Source organism: Lissotriton helveticus, chromosome 3_2 (genome assembly GCF_964261635.1).
Source record: "Lissotriton helveticus chromosome 3_2, aLisHel1.1, whole genome shotgun sequence".
NCBI classification, from domain to species: domain Eukaryota; kingdom Metazoa; phylum Chordata; class Amphibia; order Caudata; family Salamandridae; genus Lissotriton; species Lissotriton helveticus.
Genome location: NC_136062.1, coordinates 115801397 through 115824570, shown reverse-complemented (window position 1 = coordinate 115824570; position 23174 = coordinate 115801397). Strand labels below are relative to the sequence as shown.

Below are 23174 nucleotides of genomic sequence, written 5' to 3'. Positions count from 1 at the left end.
AAGGACATGGCTTTTGTAGTTCGGACTGGACTGTTCCCATGGGGCACAGGGTCAGCGCTGATTTGCATATCGCCATTGTCTAACCCAGGGTGGTGTGGAGTGGAAAAACGATGGATTTGGGCCCAGATCTTTGGACTGGGGTGAATGTGTGACATTGATCCACATTCTGTCCATCACTGTTGTGTTTGCAATTACCGCTCTAAGTGTACTGGGGATGCTCAGACGTGAGTCCCAGGCACTCCACACCACTGGAATCAAGCTAGCCGGGCTGATGAGAGGTGTTACCTCGAAACCGGGCCGGTCCTCGGATGCTTGTTTCCGTTCTGGGAAGGACATGGCTTTTGTAGTTCGGACTGGACTGTTCCCATGGGGCACAGGGTCAGCGCTGATTTGCATATCGCCATTGTCTAACCCAGGGTGGTGTGGAGTGGAAAAACGATGGATTTGGGCCCAGATCTTTGGACTGGGGTGAATGTGTGACATTGATCCACATTCTGTCCATCACTGTTGTGTTTGCAATTACCGCTCTAAGTGTACTGGGGATGCTCAGACGTGAGTCCCAGGCACTCCACACCACTGGAATCAAGCTAGCCGGGCTGATGAGAGGTGTTACCTCGAAACCGGGCCGGTCCTCGGATGCTTGTTTCCGTTCTGGGAAGGACATGGCTTTTGTAGTTCGGACTGGACTGTTCCCATGGGGCACAGGGTCATCGCTGATTTGCATATCGCCATTGTCTAACCCAGGGTGGTGTGGAGTGGAAAAACGATGGATTTGGGCCCAGATCTTTGGACTGGGGTGAATGTGTGACATTGATCCACATTCTGTCCATCACTGTTGTGTTTGCAATTACCGCTCTAAGTGTACTGGGGATGCTCAGACGTGAGTCCCAGGCACTCCACACCACTGGAATCAAGCTAGCCGGGCTGATGAGAGGTGTTACCTCGAAACCAGGCCGGTCCTCGGATGCTTGTTTCCGTTCTGGGAAGGACATGGCTTTTGTAGTTCGGACTGGACTGTTCCCATGGGGCACAGGGTCAGCGCTGATTTGCATATCGCCATTGTCTAACCCAGGGTGGTGTGGAGTGGAAAAACGATGGATTTGGGCCCAGATCTTTGGACTGGGGTGAATGTGTGACATTGATCCACATTCTGTCCATCACTGTTGTGTTTGCAATCATCACATGCTTGACAGCACTGTTTTGGTCACATTATTGACGGCTAAGTTCTTTCTGGAACTTGGTGGGGTTCAGACGCAGACCCACCTCCTCTAAGGGTATGGCTTTAGTATCTATTCTAAGTTAGGGAATCTGCGGCTAGACGTCTCTGTCAGATGAACGAGTTACTTACCTTCGGTAACAATGTATCTGGTAGAGACATAGTCTAGCCGCAGATTCCTTAACGTCCGCCCATCCTCCCAGTTCTGCGAGGACCTTTTTGGGATGGGCTTTCTATACTCGCACCCTCTAGGTGGCTTATCCTTCGGCAGGGTGACATTTCTTTTCATTCCGACTCAGAATGCTTCATCTATTCTCATTGCTACTCAGCCCATTCTCGGGATTGGACTGTATGCTCATATGTCATGTGTTCTTTCCAGCTCTCGGCCTGGATTGTGTGGTGTGAAATCTTTCATGTTTTTCCCCCACCCCACTCTCCCCTTCCCCTTTGCCTTGGGGTCTTTTACCACCCTGGTGACCCATTGGTTCAAGTCTATTGGCTCTGCCACATTCTATGGGTCTCTTATTGGGCTTACTACGACTCTCTCTGGTGACGCCTTGTGGTGAGTTATCCTCAAACCTGTGTTCCGGACTTGTTGTCCTTCATGGTTATACATTATGGAAGTGAACTTTCTATCGTCTGCCAGACTGTTTTTTCACATCCTCATCTCCCTCTAAAGGTAATTTAGCCTTCACTGTGAAGGGTTGTTTTTCAGAGCGGTGCTCTGCTCTTCCTTTTTCTACTTTTCAGCATCCAGTGACTGGCACTGTCCTTTATGGTGTTGTTTTTCACCTTTCAATTTCTTTTTCATCCATTTTGCTCATTGTTCCCATGTTCTCAGTTTTTGGTGGTGGCTCCGCGTTGTGACGCGGAAAAGTTTCTCCGAAGAAAACTGACGTTGGGCTGCCGGGAGGGACATATATGGCTCTGCTGATGTCATGTCCGTGGACGACATCAGGGCGGAGTCGTGCGGCGCCTCCCCCACCCCACCCAGCGCGCATAGGTGCTGCTGCGGAAAGTTTTCTGAATCCAGTCTTATGCCTGGGGATATTCTAAGTTAAGGAATCTACTGCTAGACTATGTCTCTACCAGTTACATCGTTACCGAAGGTAAGTAACTCGTTCGACAGGTACAGAAGTTTACTATCTGTATGATGAGGGCAAACTGGGAGCACCAGCCGTGGTCACAGGACAGGTCGAGGAGTTCACTCATATCAAGGTAAATTGCAAGGCCTATGCACACACACTAGATCAGTGAGAGGATAGTGCCAGAATTAAAAAAACAGGATACCTGATACACTCATTAGGGCACTGTGAGTAGAGGAACACCTCTCCACACCATTCCTGTCTCACACCAAAATATTCAGGAAAGCCTTAAGTGTGGCTTATGGTGGTTTATGGTGTGCTTGTGGAACGATTTAGTATGTTAGAGATAAATTGGAGGTAGGCACAGGTTGAGAATAGGCTCAAGAGAAGATTTACAGCAGAATACCATTGAGTCTATGTGTTGGCGACCAAGTTAGACATCGGCAGACGTTCATGAGCAAGTAATTAATCCCATTGCAGTTGGTTTTGGTGACCAGTGAGATTTGGTAAACCCGTTTGTGGAGCAGGTGTAGGACACAGACTGGTAATGCAACTAGAGTGTTTAAAAGATTAGTACAAAGGTATTCTCCCATTTTCATTATTTTTTGTTTAATAGGGGGGTATGTGTACTGGCATCTGATAAAGAGACATCTAGCCACAGATACCTTACCTTAGAATTATTCCCAGGCGTAAAAGTACCCCAGAATTTTTTTGCTCGCTGGTAGGTGGCATAGTTCGGCTCCACATGGCGTCATGAACGTCGCTGGAAGTGACTCGCGCAGTGCCTATATAGTCGTCACCCCTGCAGATTTAGCTAAGAAATATAACCTGTAAATCTGAAAATGTAAGGTGTCAGTTGGTAAAATTGGTAATCTTTAATTTATTCTTTGAATTAGGTGATTTGCTCATGTGCACACAATGGGCCAAATACTTTCTAGCACTGGCAATTCTTTGGTCCTGAAAATTGCGCATTACCCGTTGTTTGCTTATATGTATAGGTTGGATGTTTTTCATATTTATGTTTTTAAAGTGTGTGTCTATATATATATATATGTAATATATTAAATATTTTCACCTTCATGTGCTTGATTTCTTGACAGACTGATATTCCGAATAGATTTGATATGAAGCTACGGCGCTCAGCACTTTTTGAAGACTCATATAGAAGAATCATAGCTATCAAGAGAGCAGATGTCCTCAAAGCGCGGCTATGGATTGAATTTGACAGTGAAAAAGGTCTGGATTATGGAGGCGTGGCCAGGGAATGGTTCTTCCTAATCTCCAAGGAAATGTTCAACCCTTATTATGGACTCTTCGAATATTCTGCTACGTGAGTAATACGAGTCCTGAGCAAAATATCAAGCATTATAATTACTTTTACTGCATTTAAATTGTTTTACCTTAGCCTTGTGTTTTAAGTACATAACCCAAGCACAGCTAGAGGAGTGGAATTATTACCATCCCTCTATAAAAAGCCTGAGATAGGATGACAGTAATTCGACAGTTTCCATGATGGCTTCATCTTCTAGCTTTCCTTCTTATTTCTTTTCTACAGCCATTTCGCCTGCCAATTAAAGAGATTTAAAAGTTGTTGGGCAATTACACAGGAGACTTTTACAATCTAGTTCTTCTTTTCAGTCTCCTGTTCGATGTTTTACAAAGCTTCAAGTAGCAGTTTACTTTGTAGCCCTGTTTATATGTTCTGGGACTGCTTTGTTTTTTAACAAGTTTATCAAACTTTAATGTCCAGAGAACGTTTTCCCTGTTTGTGTTCTTTCGTGTGATATGCAGCTTGAGCCATAGATGCTCATTAGTAGTGGGCTCATCTAGGCATGGTTAAGTTTAGTATCTGTGTTGTATTCCACGTCTCAATGTTTTTTTTATGGGCCAGTGCCCAACCACGATGAATGTTAACTAAGCGCTATTTTCCAGTAAAGACATATATGCAATTGAAACTAAATATGCCCCACTAATAGTGATCAGGCCTCTTTAATGCAATTTTATCTAACTACACCAATTTGACCTCTTGCATTTGGCTTTGGTTAAATACCTTCACCCATATTTGGAATTTGCCATAGGATTTTTCTCCACGAATAGCTTAGAAACTGAATAAAAGATGGTCAGAAAGTTTTTGTAGCATGACAGCCTTTTATTCATTTATTGTCTTTTTAACCCTTTAATTGCCGCAGCTTTTCAATCTCAATTCTGAGCCCATTTTTGGCAATTTGGGGTACTTCAGATTTAGGCCGGCATAGTTGTTTTTGCACATATATATCCATGACATCTTTGGATCCTATTTTCCCCAACATCTTGGGTATTTTAAGGGTAGTCAGGAGTTGTGGATTCGCGTGAGGGGACCAAGAAACTAGCCAAAATATAGCAAAGGTTTTTTTGGGGGGGGGAGGAGTGTGGGGGCCCACCCTTGCAGTGGGACATGCCTCCATCCCTGTAAGGGCCCCAATAGTCTTTCTGTTGAAGAGGAAGGTGGTCTGAAAGCTCACTAGACAACAGGGAAATCATCCTAAAATTAAAAAGAAGTGGCTGGAGGCAGCCTATCCCGGCATAAGCTTATGCACCCACCCCCAAAAGCCCCCAATAGTCATTCTTTCCAAGAAGGCAAAAAGCCATGGGAATAGTACAAAAATATCAAATTGGAGGGGGTTGTGAGGGCACCTTAACCTGGCATCAGGCTGTACCCACACCTTCAAATGGCCCAGCTGTCTTCCTGCCCCTTCCCTCATGGGTAGAAATCCCACTAGATCACAGGGAATATTTATATACACTGGCCTCAGCAGTCTTTCTCCCCCCTGGGTAGGAAGGGGCGGCAGGTTGGTGTGTTTAATCCAAATCTGCCTACACAGGGGGACTACTGAGTGCCAGGGATATATTTTAAAAAAAAGATGTTGTGGGGCCGTCTCATCCTGGCATCAGGCTACACCTCCACCGCTAAAGGCCAAACAGTCTTTCTGCCCTCCCCTGCCTCCCTCTCTTACCCCTACCACCAACCATCTCCTTCGTACCCCTCCCCCCACTCTCTGTTCAACCTGCACATTGTGCAGCGGTTCACAAACTTTGGGTCACGACCCACAGGTGGATCACAAGCCGATTTCTGGTGGGTCTCAAGTGAGCAATAAATAATCATGCCTTTGCATGTTGTATTTATCTTGTCAGATTTTCTGTCCTTCAGAGACAGAGGTAGAATGTCAGGCTATGTCTTCTGACAAATTGCTGCTTATACTTTAGTGTTTACTTTTCTTTCTCTGAATGCGAAGTAATGAGATTTACAGTGCAATATATCATAGTCTTACTGGGTTACATGAACTGTGAAAGGAAAGGATGAAAGAAGTCATAGAAGTCATTTTTTTGTTGTTGCGTACTACAACATTTAAATTCGTGCAATTGATCTGTATCCCTATTTTAGAATACATCCGCAGTGAGGAAAACAAAAAAAAATAACTTTTTTGTAATTCTGAAGTATGATGGCGACAGAGATTTCAATAGCATCAAACTAATCAAGACTCTTTTACTTGGTGATGCCCCACACATTTAATATTCACTGAAACCCGATTTCCACACATTATCATTTTTGTGCTATATAGTTTTATCAGTAAAACTGTACATCTGTACTAATTTAGTGCCCATTTCAATTGAAAATATTATGTCTGCAAATGATCATGCGTTACTGCAGGGTACGTTAGTAATATATGTGCAACATTGTGCTCCAAAATACACAACCGTCTACTTACTACACTCTTACCACTACCACACTTCTGCTAAATACATTTGCTATACTTTGCTTGAAGCTAGAATTTTTCACAATCCCTCCTTCATCGATGTCCCCACCCCTACTCTAAAAATTGTTCCTGCACCATTGGTGAAAAGGGGCTGAACATAGATCCAGTTATAAAACAGACCCTTGCAAGTATTTCCAAGCTAGACTCTGCGTGGACCTTCCTGTATTTGTTCTGCTAGTTTTTCACAACGCTATTTCAACATAGAATGTTCTCATTATACGATATCATGCACAATCATCCCACTTGTGTATGACTGACACACATAAATTGAGAAATATGGATATGGTCTAAATGGCCAGAGCTGCTGATGTTGGAACTGGGGGACCAGGTTCGAGTCCTACCGTTGGCTCTGGGCACATCACTTAATCTCCTGTACTTAAAAAAAATAATAAATCTGACCTTGTATAATGTGATCTGGTGCTCATGTAATGCACCCCAATGCCCTTGGTCAATGTTTGAGCTATGTAAAATATAAATATGGCTACTCTGCAAAAACCCTCAGTTTAGCTATTGCAAGAACGAATCAGGAAAATAGGAAGACCATTTTATTTAGGGATGGCTCGATCAATAAGAATAAAACAAGAACAAAAAACACAATAAAAATAGTGATGAGATCAATACAATGCTAATTGTTACATTTAACAAACAGGAACGACCGTTAATGTCTATCCATAACAAACAGTGGCCCATTGTTTTAACTGATCCAACCATAGGCTCTATACTTCCCAAAAAACACACTATAACCTTCAGGCGAGCTCCATCTATGAGCAACGCTTTGGTAAGCAGTAATCCTGAAATAATTCAAACTAGCAATTTGCTTTCGTCAAGAAAAGGGTTCCTTAAATGTAGCTCATGTAGAGCATGCTGATTTGGGGTCAACACAGTCCAGTACTTTACTGCATTCAGTGATAAATCGGTGAAGCTTGATGGTTTCTATACGAGCACAATTGAATTTACAGTCTAGGTTTTGGGATGTACTTGAAAACTGCGATACATTGAAAGCACTAAATTGCAGATCCATGTCAGGATCCTACAACACCTCAGAGCCATAGTAAACTCTGATTCCACCTACCCTGTAGCCCAACATTTTAAACACCACCATAACAACAAACTTCACTGTCTTAAATATTTTGTCATTGATGCAGTACTTAATTTGAGACGGGGAGACAATTGAGAAACATTACGGGCAGTTGGAGACTTGGTATATATCAAATCTTGATACCAAGTCGCCTAATGGTTTGAATATTGGTGAGAACTTGCACAATTTTTTATAAGTATGGGTAATATAAATAAATTACTGTACATATTTGATCAAAATATTTGAGCAACAATTATATGAATTCAATTGTTTAGTAATTTGCACTAAGGGCAATGCAGGCTGCTATTGAATATTTTTTCACTTTTAAGCACTTTTTGGGGTTAAGGATGGTAAAAACAGACAAAATATACTAGAAAGAAAGAACCAATGGACTTGCTTGCATTTTGCACCACACATTTTTAGACCAATGTCATTTTTAATTATATCAACATTTTGGGGCGTTTTAGTCTTCATGAATACAAACTTTAAAGTTAGGTAGCTAAAAATAGGGGTAGTAATAATCACAGGAAGACGCCTTCGCTACAGTGAAAATGCCCACTATGGGCTACATTTTGGGGTTATATGTCGATTTAAGTGACAAATGAACGAGGATAGAAAATGTCTTTATATAAGCCAGTCATCAACATTTAATTATATGCTGCTATTATAGTGTTTGCTTAATTATGAATTATATTCAAGACTTTGTCATTTGATTTCATTTTTAGTAGTCTATATATATTATGCATCTGTTTATTTATGTATTTATTCAATTATCTATTTGTGGATTTCTTTGTGAAGTCATTTATTTATACACATAAGGGATCTTGGAGTATTGATTAAATACTGGTAATAATGTGCCAACATGCAGAATATTAGTCTGTCTTCTGTTAGCAGTGGCATTCAGAAATATATAGTCTGTTGTTAGTTACCATCATCAACCACCGATCACGCGGGTAGTACAAAATGAGGTGTTTAGTTTGCAGCCCACGTGAGCAAGGGCAGGTTTGACTAAAACACATTATAGTGGACATAGTGGAAGAAATAAAACGCACAAATTAAGTTGGAGTCTATGCCCAGTTTTGATTTCACTTGATCTGATGGGGTGTTGTTGATATATATTTTTTTCACTAATAAAATCGAATGGTACAGGGTCGTTCTAGTTAGGCTGACTTTTTATCCATACAAAATCATTTGAATTTGGCAGATATAAATATATTTATCGTTATACTTATGTTAGAAAGTATGACTTGTTGCCTTAAGTTACTTAATTGCACAAATTATATATTCAGCAGATATGTTTAACTATATGTATAACTATGACTGCTGAATTTCTGTGGTTTTGTATGGCTAAAACGTCAGCCTAACTATAATGACCTTGTAACCTTTTTGTTTTATCAGTTAATTTCAATGTTTTTTTTTCTACTGGAGGTGGATCCGCTTGTTAATAGTTTCGGCAAAAAAAACACAATTTTGGTCTAATGAGCAATCCCTCAGCCACCCCTCTATGTGTCCTCTGGGGTAAAGATAGCTTTATCCTAACCCCTTATATGTGTTTTCGAATGTATTTCCCCCACACCTGGGCGATGCGATAAATAAAATGGTAGCCACAACTTTTCTTTCAAGCCTCGGCCAGCCACATAGGGCCTTTTTTCCCCCTCCGTTTCCTCAGATACTCTATATATACAAATTTCCTTTTTAGTTAATGGCTGAAAAACTACTGAACAGATTTTTACCAAATCACAACAAGTTGCTTTCTAGACCAAAGGCTAGCTTTTTGTCAAATCTGTTGTAATTCCGTTCAGCAGTATTTGCGTTCTCGCGGTTCAATTCTCCTATGGCAATTACCATGGTGCAAATGCATTTTGGGACCCCCTTTTTTTCATGGCCTCCTTTAGACGGATCACCCAGTAACCTTAAGACAGCACCTGTAGTAACTGGCGTATTAGTTTCTGGATTTCGTGAATGTTCATCAACTGCCACCAAAGATATAGGCAAATGAAAAATGACTTTATAATAGAAATTATGTCCTAACCAGAACAACCACTGATATATATATATATATATATATCCTACTGGCGGTCGCCAGTAGGTAGTTATAGTTAGGATTGTTTTCCATCGGAAATCCGCAACATTTGGCGCAGATTGAGGGATCTGCCTGTAATTTTCCTCAAATTTGCCTCGCGGTGGTCCGCTCCTTCCCTGAAAGTTTGGGGGGGATTCGTCAAGCGGGGGCCGAGATAAAAAGGGGGTCCCAAAACGTGTTTTTCCCATGTTCATTTCCATAGGGCGGTTGGACTCACTTTTAGCCCGAACGGCTGAATGGATTCCCACGAAACATGGCAAAATTGTAGGGACTGGTCGCCCGATGTGCCTTTGCTATGTCTCAAGATATGTGATCCAGTGGATTTTGAGTAATTTAGGTTCAAAAAAATATATATATCTATAGGCGCGCCCCGGTACGCGCACCGGGGAGCCCTCCCGGCGCGCACCGCGAGTTCGCGCGCGGAAAGCTGATTGGCTCTCGAGTGTCTGTCAACTTTCGAAACAGTCCGGAGCGGCCGCCATCTTGTGTCTCGGTAGGATCGAGACACAAGAGGTGGCAAAAACAAAGGGGGAAATGACCATAAGGGGGCAGGGTAGACCTCTCCTGACCCCCTAGGTTTGATGTGGGGGCCAGCGCCCGGTACGCGCACCGGGGAGCGTACCGGGGAGCCTACCTTGGGGAAAACCCAGTGAAACAGTAAAATAATAATTTAAAGTGCTTAGAGGTAGGGTAGCTCTGCATAGAGTTGTTGTGTTGTGTGGTGATATAAGTACCAGCATGTAGGTACCAATGCAGAGTTTTAAATTCAATGTAGATTGTCTCCTCTGTAGATAATTTGCATGTTGTTACAGAAGTTATTGTGGTATATGGAATCCATACCATAGTTTGTCAGGAAAGTAGAAACAACATGGAGGCAGGAGATGAAAAAGAGATGTCAAATACACATTGGAGATAATATAGTGGGAGAAAGGAAGTAACTATGAGCAAAATTACTATGTAACATAAAAAAGTTGCACAGTATACTATAAGTCTCACATTATATTATATTCATTTTGGTACTATTTTATGAATTACATATAAAAAAGAATAATGTCTGGAACAATTTTTAATTATTAAATAAAAATGTATTGCTCTGATTTTTCAAAATTTAATAACACTTCCAACATTATTTCGTCAGGAATGTCCTCATTTGGATTCCATGAATCCATTTCTTCCACATATTTAAGAAACTCTTGATCAAGAGACTGATCCAAAAAGTCTAAATCATCATTCTCTTCCTCTGGGTTGTTCTCGAGATCAATTTCAAATGAAATATTAAATTTCTTTGCTTCTCCTTCCATTTTGTTGCTGTAAATTGCATAAAAAATAAATATATCAGTAGAGATAGGGCACTGGTAGGTTTAAGTTCAGACAGGTACTTCTGAGTTTTTAACAATGAAGTTATCTTTGGGCAGTGTATGGTATCAGGCAGGAAGTAGAACTATTAAAAAGTGCATGTGCTGAAGACTAAGTAAAATCATAATTATACTAGAGAAGCCTAACTTAATCCATAAATTTAATAGAATAGCGTATCTCAAGCTATAACTATAACAGAGGGACAATAAATAACTATCTTTTTTTTTTCTTTCATTATCTTTATTTCGACTGCTTTAGTCATAAAAGATACGTACATAAAACACAACATATCATTTTACACATAGGTCACATAAAACAATTAAAAAAAAATGTTGTCCATGGATTACAAAATTCATTAAAACCATCTTCAACGACAATACATACAAGATACGTATGCACAAGGCTTTGTCACAGTTAACATCTTAAAAAAAGGAGAATTGTAACAAATTTTAACTACTCAGAATAATTGTCCAATCTTCTTTCGTGCAAAGTAAACTGAATAGAGAAATCTACTAATGCTAAAAACAATGAATTGTGAATTGTTGGTTTTAACAATTGTATATGCCAAAGAACAAGATCTTATTCCTAGGATGTTACACAGGGGTTTGTTCCATCTTTTTCTTGCTTTGGTGTAAGCTTGGCAAAAAAACAATATATGGACCTCATCCTCCGTATGAAGGCCTGGGCACATTATACACTTTCCCTGTGCAAGGTCTACCCCATCCAGATTTCTCTTAGACCAACGTTCAACATTAGAATTTGTCATGAGGTTCCCGTACCTGAACTTCAGAAATAGAGACTTCGCAAGAGGAGGCTCTATCTCATCTAGGAATACCTCGAAAAAAGGTTCATCTTTAAAACCTAAGAAATTTTACTAAGGGAACCCATGCTGTTATAATTTGCTAACCGATTAGTGATGAAAGACCAAAAGGCTTGTTTCACCATAGATTTTGCAAAAAACGGTAGCCTTTCAGGACACTCCCAAAACTGAGATAGACCCAGGATAAAAAGCCATTTTTTAATATGATTGAGCCATACAACAGAATGTAAAGAATCAAGACACAATATCTCCTGAAGGCCTTTCCTATAATCAATCAATTCAGGGATAGACCATAATCTTACCCAAAACATTAATGGTCTTAAAATTGTGTAATTATCAGTTCTTTTAAGATTCAAGTCCATTTGAAGGGGAATCAGAGGTGTACTGGTGGGTACCCTTACAATTGATCTCATGAATTTGTTGTCCAGGCCGTAAAAACGGTCCCTTGCCCACGGCCCCCATATCTCAGCCCCATAAAGGGCAGCAGACTGATTTTTGAATTTAAAAAGCTCAAGCGCAGGGGTCACACTTTTACTTGAGCTAGTATTGAGTTTGCTAATAATTGGTTTAACATTATGGGCATAAGACACCTTACTTTTCTCAATTTGGTGTTTCCAAGTTAGGTTTGAATCTAGCACCACCCCCAGATAAGAAAAATTGTCCACTGTTTCTAAGGCTTGGCCATCCAGACTTAAGGTCCCACTGTCCGGCCTGCAGGGATTTAATGCCATACACTTGGTTTTATTAACGTTTATCTCTAAACCTTTCTTCACACAGTATATACTAAAGGAGTTCAAGAGTGCCTGGAGACCTTTCTTGGTTTGGGATATAAGGATGGTATCATCCGCGAAAAGTAACGCAGGCACCCTTTCCCCAATAAGTTTTGGTGAATCACTAGTAAAACTGTTCAAATGATCAGGGATATCGTTGACAAATAATGAAAATAAAGTAGGGGCCAAAACACATCCTTGACGTACACCACGCTCTATGGGGATGTCACGAGTCAATTCCCCTTTTGGACCCCACCTAATATTAGCGTGATTCCTAGCATGCAGCTCAACTATTTGAGCCAGGAGACAGCCAGGTAATCCAGCTTCACTTAATGACCTCCAAAGCAGATTACGGGGGACAAGGTCAAATGCCGCTCTCAGATCTACAAAGGCGACATACAGATGACCCTTCCTAATGAGTACATACTTCCAGTATATACAACAGAATCTAAAGACCTGGTCTATAGTGCTGACCTTGCCCCTAAACCCGGCCTGAAGTTTAGTAAGTATTGCTTTTTCCTCAAGCCAATCATTTATCCGAAATAGTAGATGCTTAGAGTAAAGTTTTTGCAAGATGTCTATCAAGCTAATCGGTCGATAGTTTGATGGAACAAACCTGCTGCCCTTTTTAAATATCAGGACAACTTCTGCAGCACGCCAACTATCTGGAAAGTGACATTTGCTAGATAAAGCATTAAACAAGTGGTTTATGTATGGGGCCCAAACTTCTACCTCGTGTTTGTACAAGTCACCTGGTATTTTATCGGGACCAGGGGCTTTACTACTTTTCAATTCGGCGATAGCCCTTTCTGTTTCGCCAACTGAAAAATTTAAACACTCAATCGGTGGTGGGGACCAAGGAGTGTCATCTAATCCACTGTCATATTGTTTGTAAAGAGATGTAAAATGCGTCACCCAAGTCATTTCGTCTAGAAAGACATCCTTCACGACTCTACCTGCATTGGACCCATTGGCTACCAGCCTCCAAAACCCAACATTATCCTTCAATTTGGCTGCGGCCAGCATGTCCGCTCAGTTTGACTCCCCCCATGTCCTTTTTGATTTCCTTTGGGTAAGCTTATAAGTTTCCCTGGCGACTTTGACATCATCCTTCGTTTTGTTTTTTATTGCAAACAGTAACTCCCTCTTGGCTGATCTACACGTGCGGTCATACCATAGTTTACCATGACACCCCATCCTTACATTTTGTTGCTTCTTTCTTGGCATTTTTGTCAAGCATATTTTTAACTCTTGAAAAAATGACTGGTGTAAATCAATGAATTCGTCGTGGCAATTGGGTGAAAGGAAGTAATCATCTAAAGACCCAAATATTGAGTCAAAGAGTGAATATACATTTGCAAGTGTATTTCCATGTGCAAGTAAATGTGACCATTTCAGTGCACGTCTATTGTTACTAACGTGTACCACGTCACATGAAATAGAATTAGGAATCTCGGTTGTGGATAATAAAGAAGGTTCACTAAACAGAATAACATCAACCGACAATTCCAGTGGATAGTGGTCACTCTCACCCCTATTACCCACCAAGAAATCAATCATATAATTCCAAATACTCAATGAAACAAATATAAAATCCAAGTTACTTGTAATATCGGACTTTACAAAGGTGGGGTGTTTTAAAAGGTCGGAGGGAAAGCGACCATTACATGCCCTGAGACTATGATCAACCGTTAATCTCACCAATTGTACGACCAGAGCCGAACAATAGACGAAGTTTGTGGTCTCAAGCTGAGGAATGTTATTCGCTTGGTCTTCGTCCGCAAAGACGTCAACAAGCCCCAAAACGGGTTCAAAATTACAGTTAATATCACCTCCCATGATTACTGCGACATCACCAACCACCCTTTTTAAGAAACTATCCAAAAGTTCAATAGTGGGGGAATTTTTAGAGTGTACTAAGGGTCTGTTATAGACATTGATTATGTAACATTCTTCCCCGTTTATATTTGTAAGTTTCAGGGCCAGGATGTCCGGTGAACCTGCTTCTATAATTTTGATCTTAATATTCAGTGTAACTTTGACCCATGTGATAAGACCCCCCGAGGGTCTGCCCCTGTTTGACTGTACAGCCCCAATACCAAAGGTTTTATACCCTATCCTATGAGGTATGTCTATTGCCTAGGTTTCTTGCAAAAGACAGAAATCACAGGAATCAATGTATTCGGCCCACTCTGGATCCCTCAGATTTTTATTTACCCCCGCTATGTTCCAGGAGGTTATAAGCAATGATGGTTTTACCCCTTTACCTGGACAATTTGGATTTGCAGTGTCCAATATGAGGGACTCTGATCCTATCACGATGTCTTGCAGAGTGGCATCTACAGAGTGCATTTCTAATCCGGATGCCATACCCACTACACCATTGATGACTCCATCAATCGAGCCTCCCAATTTGTTCCCTGGGTTCCTCAAGCTTGCTACTAACATCTGATTTTTGGCTGGGTCAACCCCATTGTTTCGGTGATCATTACTCCCCTCACCCTTTCCCCGCATTACCTTAGGGTTATCAGATTTAATGAAAGTACTTTCATCACAAACTAAGTGGTCGGTGCCATTGGAATTAGTAGAGAAATTTGACTGGATTGAAAGTCAATCAACTCCATCTAGGCAACTGAACCTATTGTAGGTAGGAACTCCATTCCACACATTGTGGAAGCCCTGCCTACACAATTCAGTGCCACGCCTAAAATGGTGATTAATCATGGTCCAATTCCCTCCATGGTTAGTACGCCTCAGTGGGGGATAAAAAAATGTTAAGGGTCTAGCTTCAATGGAGGACGTGCCTGCATAAGTATTCCATGTGCATATATGTTGGGCAGTATGAGGATCCTCAAATGAAACAACAATGCAGTCACCCGAAATTGATTTATTTATAGGACCAATCCAAGGCACCCTTCTTACCATAGGAATTCTACTTTTCATGTGATTTGGGACGGGCTTGTTTTCATTTAACCAATAAATCACCTTATTTTTCAAGGACAAAAATGTTTCCTCGTGTTGGTTGTCTAGCTCAGGGACCCCAGTTAGTACAATTACAAAAGAACTAGCATCAGGTGGAAGATCTATAAATCCTCCCCTTGGGTTGTTGCTAACATGGAATGTCTGGTAATTGTGAGCTTTATTAATCATACTTTTTTTAGCCGAGGGCACATTTGAGGTAGGTGCGATATGTGCAGGGGTGTAAGTATTAGCAATGCTCGTTGTTCTATTATTCATGTTTGGTACAGAGCCCTTACAGATCGAATTATTAACAGGTTTTCCTTTAGGTGGAACCATAGGGGTTGCAACAGAAGTATGAGCTGCACTCACAATATGATCGATTACTTTTGGCACACTCTTCTTAGCAGCTATTTTCAAAGGTACCGGGGGTATAGGGGCAGGTATGTTACTGGTAACTACATTAGAGCTCTGTAGCTCACTGCCACTTGGATTTAAACTTAGACTGGTCAGAGTAATAATACTTTTCTCCACCTCAAGGAGCTGGTTTTCAATACAAGATAGCCTAACTTCCAGAGGCCTAAGAAGTTTCTTTAGTGTCTCCCACACAGATATCAAGAATTCTTCCTTGCCACCCTCTAAGTCTACCAATGGTGTGGTTGTTTTCTCCTCCCCAATAGCAGGGTACACATCTATATTAACTGCATTCGACGCTTCCATCTTATCATCGTTATTAGGCAACAGCATAGTGGAAGGGGTCTGATGAAACGTACTACTTAAGCCCCCTTGTGGCTTAGACCATGCTGTAAAACATTGATTTTTTTACTACTTTAGACTTTTTCCTAGCATACACTGACTTTGATTGACTTTTTCTCTTTTGTAATGGCTTTACCTTGATAGCGCCCAGAGTACATTTAGAGTCTTCATTACCTTTATTATCCTCCGACAGTATATCCACCTTAGGAGGGGTTTCAGGTAAATTACTGTTGTCTGTTTGTTGGGTAAGGTCAAGTGTAGCATCAACAGGAGTGGCAATTTCTTCGGGGACAGTATGCACTTCAGCCGATATAATAATCGGTTTAGGGCCAACAGGACGCTCAGGGGTTTTAGCTAGAGCAATACTGCCTAGAGAAGATTTTTTTCCTAAAGCAAGATCTGAGGACAGTCTTCTAGCTGCCTCCAACTCCAAGGACACTCTATGCTGGAGTTTATTAATCTCGATGTCAATGTTTGTATTAGTCCTTGTAATAAAGTCATCCAGAGTTCCTGTACCCTTTTTCGCTTTTTTTGTCCTGTTTCGGGTTTCGCGTGTAGACATCGTCCACACAGGGACCCTGGTCAGGAGTATGCGATAAGTGCTATTACCAAAACCGTATGGTACAACCACACCGCCAAGAGGGGTGGCCCGGTCCGGTCTTGCTCGGTCTGTAACGGGCTAGAACGGGCCCGCCCTTGTCCCGGGCTTCTCCCGGTCGCTCCCGCGCAGCGGGTCCAGCAGCTTGAATTTAAGTGAAGGTTGTGAGAGGGGCGGAGCATGCAGGGAGACCGGCCCAGGTGCTTCCAGTTGGGTCTGGCGGGCGCTCCTGGGACTTGTAGTCCTGCGCCCGCACTCGCTCGCAGCCCTGCACGCACTCCCACAGTGGCTACCTCTGGGAGAGGTCGCTGTCCTTCAGATGCAGTCTTCGCCCGGAACGACAAGATGAGGTGAGTCCACACACGAAGAGGGACCCGCGAAGCGGGTTCCGCGAGCAGTGACTATGAAAGGCTGTAGGCAGAGTCTGCAACGCTGTGCCTCGGGACAAGTAAAAATAGTGACTCAACAATTATCCAAGGGTAGGAGATCTTTAACGGCTGTAGGTGGGGCGGAGCATGCAGGGAGAGCGGCCCAGGTGCTTCCAGTTGGGTCTGGCGGGCGCTCCTGGGACTTGTAGTCCTGCGCCCGCACTCGCTCGCAGCCCTGCACGCACTCCCACAGTCGCTACCTCTGGGAGAGGTCGCTGTCCTTCAGATGCAGTCTTCGCCCAGAACGACGAGAAGAGGTGAGTCCACACGCGAAGCGGGTTCCGCGAGCAGTGACTATGAAAGGCTGTAGGCAGAGTCTGCAACGCTGTGCCTCGGGACAAGTAAAAATAGTGACTCAACAATTATCCAAGGGCAGGAGATCTTTAACGGCTGTAGGTGGGGCGGAGCATGCAGGGAGAGCGGCCCAGGTGCTTCCAGTTGGGTCTGGCGGGCGCTCCTGGGACTTGTAGTCCTGCGCCCGCACTCGCTCGCAGCCCTGCACGCACTCCCACAGTCGCTACCTCTGGGAGAGGTCGCTGTCCTTCAGATGCAGTGTTCGCCCAGAACGACGAGATAAGGTGAGTCCACACACGAAGCGGGACCCGCGAAGCGGGTTCCGCGAGCAGTGACTATGAAAGGCTGTAGGCAGAGTCTGCAACGCTGTGCCTCGGGACAAGTAAAAATAGTGACTCTCAGAAAACGTTTTTACTAATTAATTTAAAGTGCTCCTTACAAATTAACAAATTACTTTTGAGAGAGGTGAAGAAGAAAAAATGTGAAAATCCTTTCAAGATGTACCTTTGGTAGTTGTAGTCAAAATGGCTGTGTTTTGCTCTTTTTTCATTTATATTCATGTACATAACCAATCAAATGTCAGGAAAAAATTGTAGAAAATGAAAGTAACATTTTAATTGGATGTAAATCCTAACTGTTCATATGTGTTTTTGTCATGTAATTTACCTCAGGATATTTATACAGGGCAACAGGGCAAATGACTGAATGGAATTCCACCAAATTTGGGAAAATGGTAGGGACTGGTATGTAGTATGGCCTATTCTATATTTGGTGAACATCTCTACAGAGGTTTTTATGTAAATTAACTTTTAAAAAATTTGGGAGCGCTCACAGGTGCGCGCCCCGGTACGCGTACCGGCAGCGCAACGGGAGTCCTCCATCTTGTGTTTCGGTAGATTTGAGACACAAGATGGAGGACAAATAACGTTGGGAATGGGTAAAAGGGGGCACGGTAGACACTTCCTGACCCCGTAGGTTTTCTGAGGGGGGCTTAGGAGGCCCATATAGGCCCCAAAAAAAATGTTTTTTTTTTAATTTTCGCGGGCTGAGCGCCCGGTACGCGCACCGGGGAGCGTACCGGGGAGCGTACTCTGGTGAAAAATAGTGAAAAAAGTTAGAGTAAAATAATCATTTTGAGTGATCAGATGTAGGGTAGTCCTGAAAAGAGCTTTTGGGTTCTGTGGCTGATTTAGGTACCTATAAGTACATCCCACACACACGCACACGCACACACATCACACACACACCCACACATCCCACACACACTCCACACACATACCCCCCACACTCACACCCCCCACACACATATCTTACACACCCACACCTCCACCCATACCCAAACACCCCACACACTCACACCCAGACACACACACGTTACACACCCACACCCCCACCTACACCCACTGACTCCCTATAAGTCACCCACACTGCCTTACTTACCTTTCTTTCCTGTTTCACTCAGACCCTTTCAGTCACTGTTTCCTTTACTCTCTCTCTCGTTTCTGTCTGTCACTCCCCATGTCTTACCCTAATTCAGTTTTGTCACCCTCTTTCACCCCTCTTTACTTACACTCACTGCTCTTTTCTCACCCTCCCTCACCGTTGTTCATTTATCCCGGTTCCGTCACTACCCTTCTTTCCCCATTCTTTACTGTCCTTCCTTTTTCTTTCAATACCCACTCACATTCTCCCAGTACCTCTACTTTACTCTTCTTCGTCTCTCTTCCCTAATTTTGCTCCCTTATTCATTTTCTTTTTCTCAATAACATCCTATTATACCTTCTCTGTTTTTTACTATGTAATAAACAATCCCTCTGTGTTGCTCTCTCTAGCTCTCTTCCTCTTAACATTACTCTCTCTGTGTTCTTCCCTCATGCTCACTCCTTCATTAATTTTTTTAAAAAAAATTTTTGGGTGTGCGCCCCGGTGCGCGTACCCTAAGGAAAAAGGAATGACAGATTCTTTAAAAATATAGGTTTATTTTTTATAAATTAAAGGTAGTTCTAAAAAGAACTGTTTTTTTATTCTTTTTGTTTTATTTTTTTTATTGTTTTTTTGAACATTTTTTACTTTTTTTGGCTTTTCTGAACAATTTTAAATTTGTTTTGTATTTTTTATGGGGAGAAACAAAAAACAGGGAATTGTAAACGGCTCAACTGGAGCAAAAAAAAAATCAGGAAAAAATTAGGGTTTTTTGGGGCAATTGTGGTTGTCACCAGCAAGAACGATGAGCTTTACGCTCTGCTCACCATAGCTGATGGTCTTACCACAAAAAATACAAGTGACCCTGAATTCACCAAACCGTGGTTGGATGATTGGCATCGTCTCCCTTGTGTCTGGTCCCGATGGAGTGGGTTGCTTTCTTTTGGAGGTGCTGGGTGAAGATTGGGGAAGGTTACTGGCCATTTCTCTCATCTCTGCAGCAGCATAGTTCCTGGGATGCTTGCGCTGCATATGCCTAATCATGGTGTAATTACCAAATGAATATTTCCTATTAGGGTTCCCCCTTGAAAGTTCCATGCCACAGATTCGGCAAGTCACCTTTGGCGCATTCACTTTTTTCTTGCCCTCTGGCATGGAAAAAAACTCCCATACAATATGTTCCTTTGGCCTATATGGGGTATTGTCTTCTGGGAGGAATGTCCTTCTCCCCTCCTCGTCCTCCTCCTCCTCTTCTTCTTCTTGACCACCAATGTTGTTTTCGTTCGCGAGAATAGCGCTAACGGGACGCTCACCGGTACGCGCCCCGGGGCGCGCCGTAACATTGCGCTTACCCGTGCGTTCACCGGTATGCGCCCCGGGAGCGCTCCAGGGCAAAGAAAAAAACTATTACATAATTATACAATATAAAATTCGTTATAACATTTTTTACTTTTTATACCTATAGAGATTTGCTATAAAAAACCATTGAAATTCACTGAAAAAACCATAGGTTTCACACCAGTTATAGTTAGGAATTAGCATTTAAAAAACCTATTAAATTCACAGAAAAAACCATAGGTTTCACACCTGTTATAGTTAGCTGGAAGTTTTACTCGCATAAAACCATTGAAATTCCCACGTTATAGTTAGTTGGACTCACTATAACTTGCGCGTGCAATGCACTGCTGATGACATCACATATTATATCACTCATGACATGGTCAGTGACATCACTCATGACATCACTGATGACACCATTTTTGTGACAGAGTGACAGACCTCCTTTCACTGTAATGTAACCCTTGAAAAACATATTCAAAAATAGAAACTAACATTTTCAAAAAAATGGAGATACCCATACCAGTTGCAACAACCAATTCAATAATTCCACCATCTATATACACATCCACTCATTCACCAAGAGTTCTATATAATCACTCATACGTATACTCACTCATCATATGTAGTGATACACCTATACATCCTGTTACACACCGACAGTCATCCAAAAGATACTCACACATACTCACACATGCAAATAAACTATTGAACATCCATTTATTTGCATATACAGCTATACACACACACTACCACCTTACTTCTAAGGAACCTTACACATACTTACTCTCTTAAACAATCACTTATAGAAACACATACTTATTTAAACAGGAACTCTTACAATCCCTTACTCTCACATATACTCACTTATATACATCAATATTCACATATACTACATTAAAACATATGTAGTTACTGATAAAGACAATAGTGAGACAGTCATTCAGTCAGTAACACACACATATACACAGTCATCCACCCATACAGTCCTGCACATATGCTGTCTTCAAAACATATACAAACAGAGAGTCAGTCACTCATGCATCTATGTTTTAAGTAATACCCCCACCAAACCTATAGACACTCATATTGGTATTAAAAAAAATCTAATAACCCATATACATACACATGTAGCTACTCACCAACCCATGCAGCCACTTGTACACAAAGTGAAACACTAATCCATATATTTAAATATTTAAACATTACTCACTAATATATGTATACACTAAGATACACTTAATAAGCCAGTGAACCAATCAATTAAAAAAAAAAAACATCCATGTAAACCCTTATTTAAACATTTATTCTTCCATCAACTTTTACATATACATATATAACACATATATATATTTTTTTAAATACACACATTCACTGGATGGTGTCATCAGTGATGTCATGAGTATTGTCACTGACCATGTCATGAGGGATGTAATATGTGATGTCATCAGCAGTGCATTGCACGCGCAAGTTATAGTGAGTCCAACTAACTATGACGTGGGAATTTCAATGGTTTTATGCGAGTAAAACTTCCAGCTAACTATAACAGGTGTGAGACCTATGTTTTTTTCAGTGTGTGTATATATATATATATATATATATATATATATATATATATATATATATACACACACTCATACTCTGTTCGACTTCTTCACGAAGTCTTGGTCACATGACCATTTACCGGTTCCACACTTATTTAAAGACATAGTGGGCAGATGGAAATATAAGGTGATTGGTTATCTGGTGTCTTTAACTTGACCTCAAGAGTTGTGAGGAGGGGATGACAGTGAAGTGAGAGAGACAAAGGGATGTTTAAAAAAAAAAATATATATATATATATATATTCATGAATCCCTGGAGATTTGCACCTTTTTCTCACAGAAATGCGGGGAAAATGTGTTTTTCGCCAAAGTTGGAGTTTTTCTGGCCATTCTGAGAAAGAAAACGTAGTTGTCTCCATGCACGGCACACCACCCTCTACTCCTCTGTTTAGTGTATTTCCCTTGGTGGTGGCCTAAGCCTGGGCCCAAATACAGCTGCGACTCACATGGCTAAATTGTTAAATTTTGATGGTGGGAATTTGATGTCTCCACATTGATTTTTTGAGCTTTTCCCGTTGCAGCTGGTATATCAAGCCACAGAAGTGGGGTTCGTTTTTTATCAGGAGTGTGGAACACAAAAGAGTAGAGCGTTTGTCTTCTCAATTAAATTTCTCTCCATTTTTGGATTCCAAATTTAAACCAGTGTAATAGAAAGAAAACATTTTGCAAAATGCCCTCTGAATCACAGGGTAGTATGAGTAACCCCATATTCAGAGTTGTACAAATCAAACTAATTCTAAACTTATTTTCTGGGTGATGCTTATACTTGCAGATTTTATTTATTTATTCAGTGTTTTATATAGTGCAAACATGACCCAATTAGGTATTAAAGCGCTTCACAATTCTGTAGCATTATAATTCTGACAGTTAGAAGAGTCCTTTAAACAAAACAAACTACAAAGCATACATATGAACTTTTCAGTGGAAACATATGTACTTAATAAATAATACATGTCCAGACATGAAGTCTGGCCTAAAAACTATAGACACCAAACTAGATATCCTCACATCCCGGCTAGACCAAGCGAAAAAACAGGTGGACGTTCACGATACTTGACTGGACCAGCTAGACAACCGATCCACTGAAATGCACGAATTACAAGTATATACTAAAGAGCAGCTGCTTCAAATGGATAAGGTACTGAATATCATGAGGGCCAAGAATGACGATTTGGAAGCCTAGTCGCAAAGAAACAACCTTAGCATTACAGGCATTCCCGAAACTACTCCCATAGACAAAATGGAAACCTTCATTGGGGAGCTGCTGCGCGAGTTATTTGGTTCAGAACTATCAGCAATGTTTATTGTCAAAAGAACTCATCGCACGTTGGGCCCCAGGCCGCCTGTGGGATCAACTTTCACATCCCATACTTGCACGCATACTAAATTACCTGGATCAAGACACTATTTTGGTACTTGCCAGAGAAAGAGGCAGTATTAACTTCAAGGAAAATAACATTTCAATGTTCCCAGATTTTACCCCAATGGACCAGGCGGCCAGGCACGAGTTTGTGCTGGTAAAAAGGGTTCATCGGCATGCGGAAGTCCCATATGCGCTTTTATATCCTGCAAAG

At 41.5% G+C, this 23174-nt stretch overlaps 1 protein-coding gene across 4 annotated transcripts in view; it reads left to right on the top strand.

Moving 5' to 3' along the window:
- Positions 1-23174, top strand: part of NEDD4 (NEDD4 E3 ubiquitin protein ligase) — a 2078892-nt gene that overhangs the window by 1547400 nt on the left and 508318 nt on the right. For all 4 annotated transcript variants that reach the window (XM_078684873.1, XM_078684874.1, XM_078684872.1 and 1 more), the window contains one exon: positions 3402-3631. In XM_078684873.1, coding sequence (XP_078540999.1) covers positions 3402-3631 — 230 coding nt within the window. The remainder of the gene's footprint in view (positions 1-3401; positions 3632-23174) is intronic.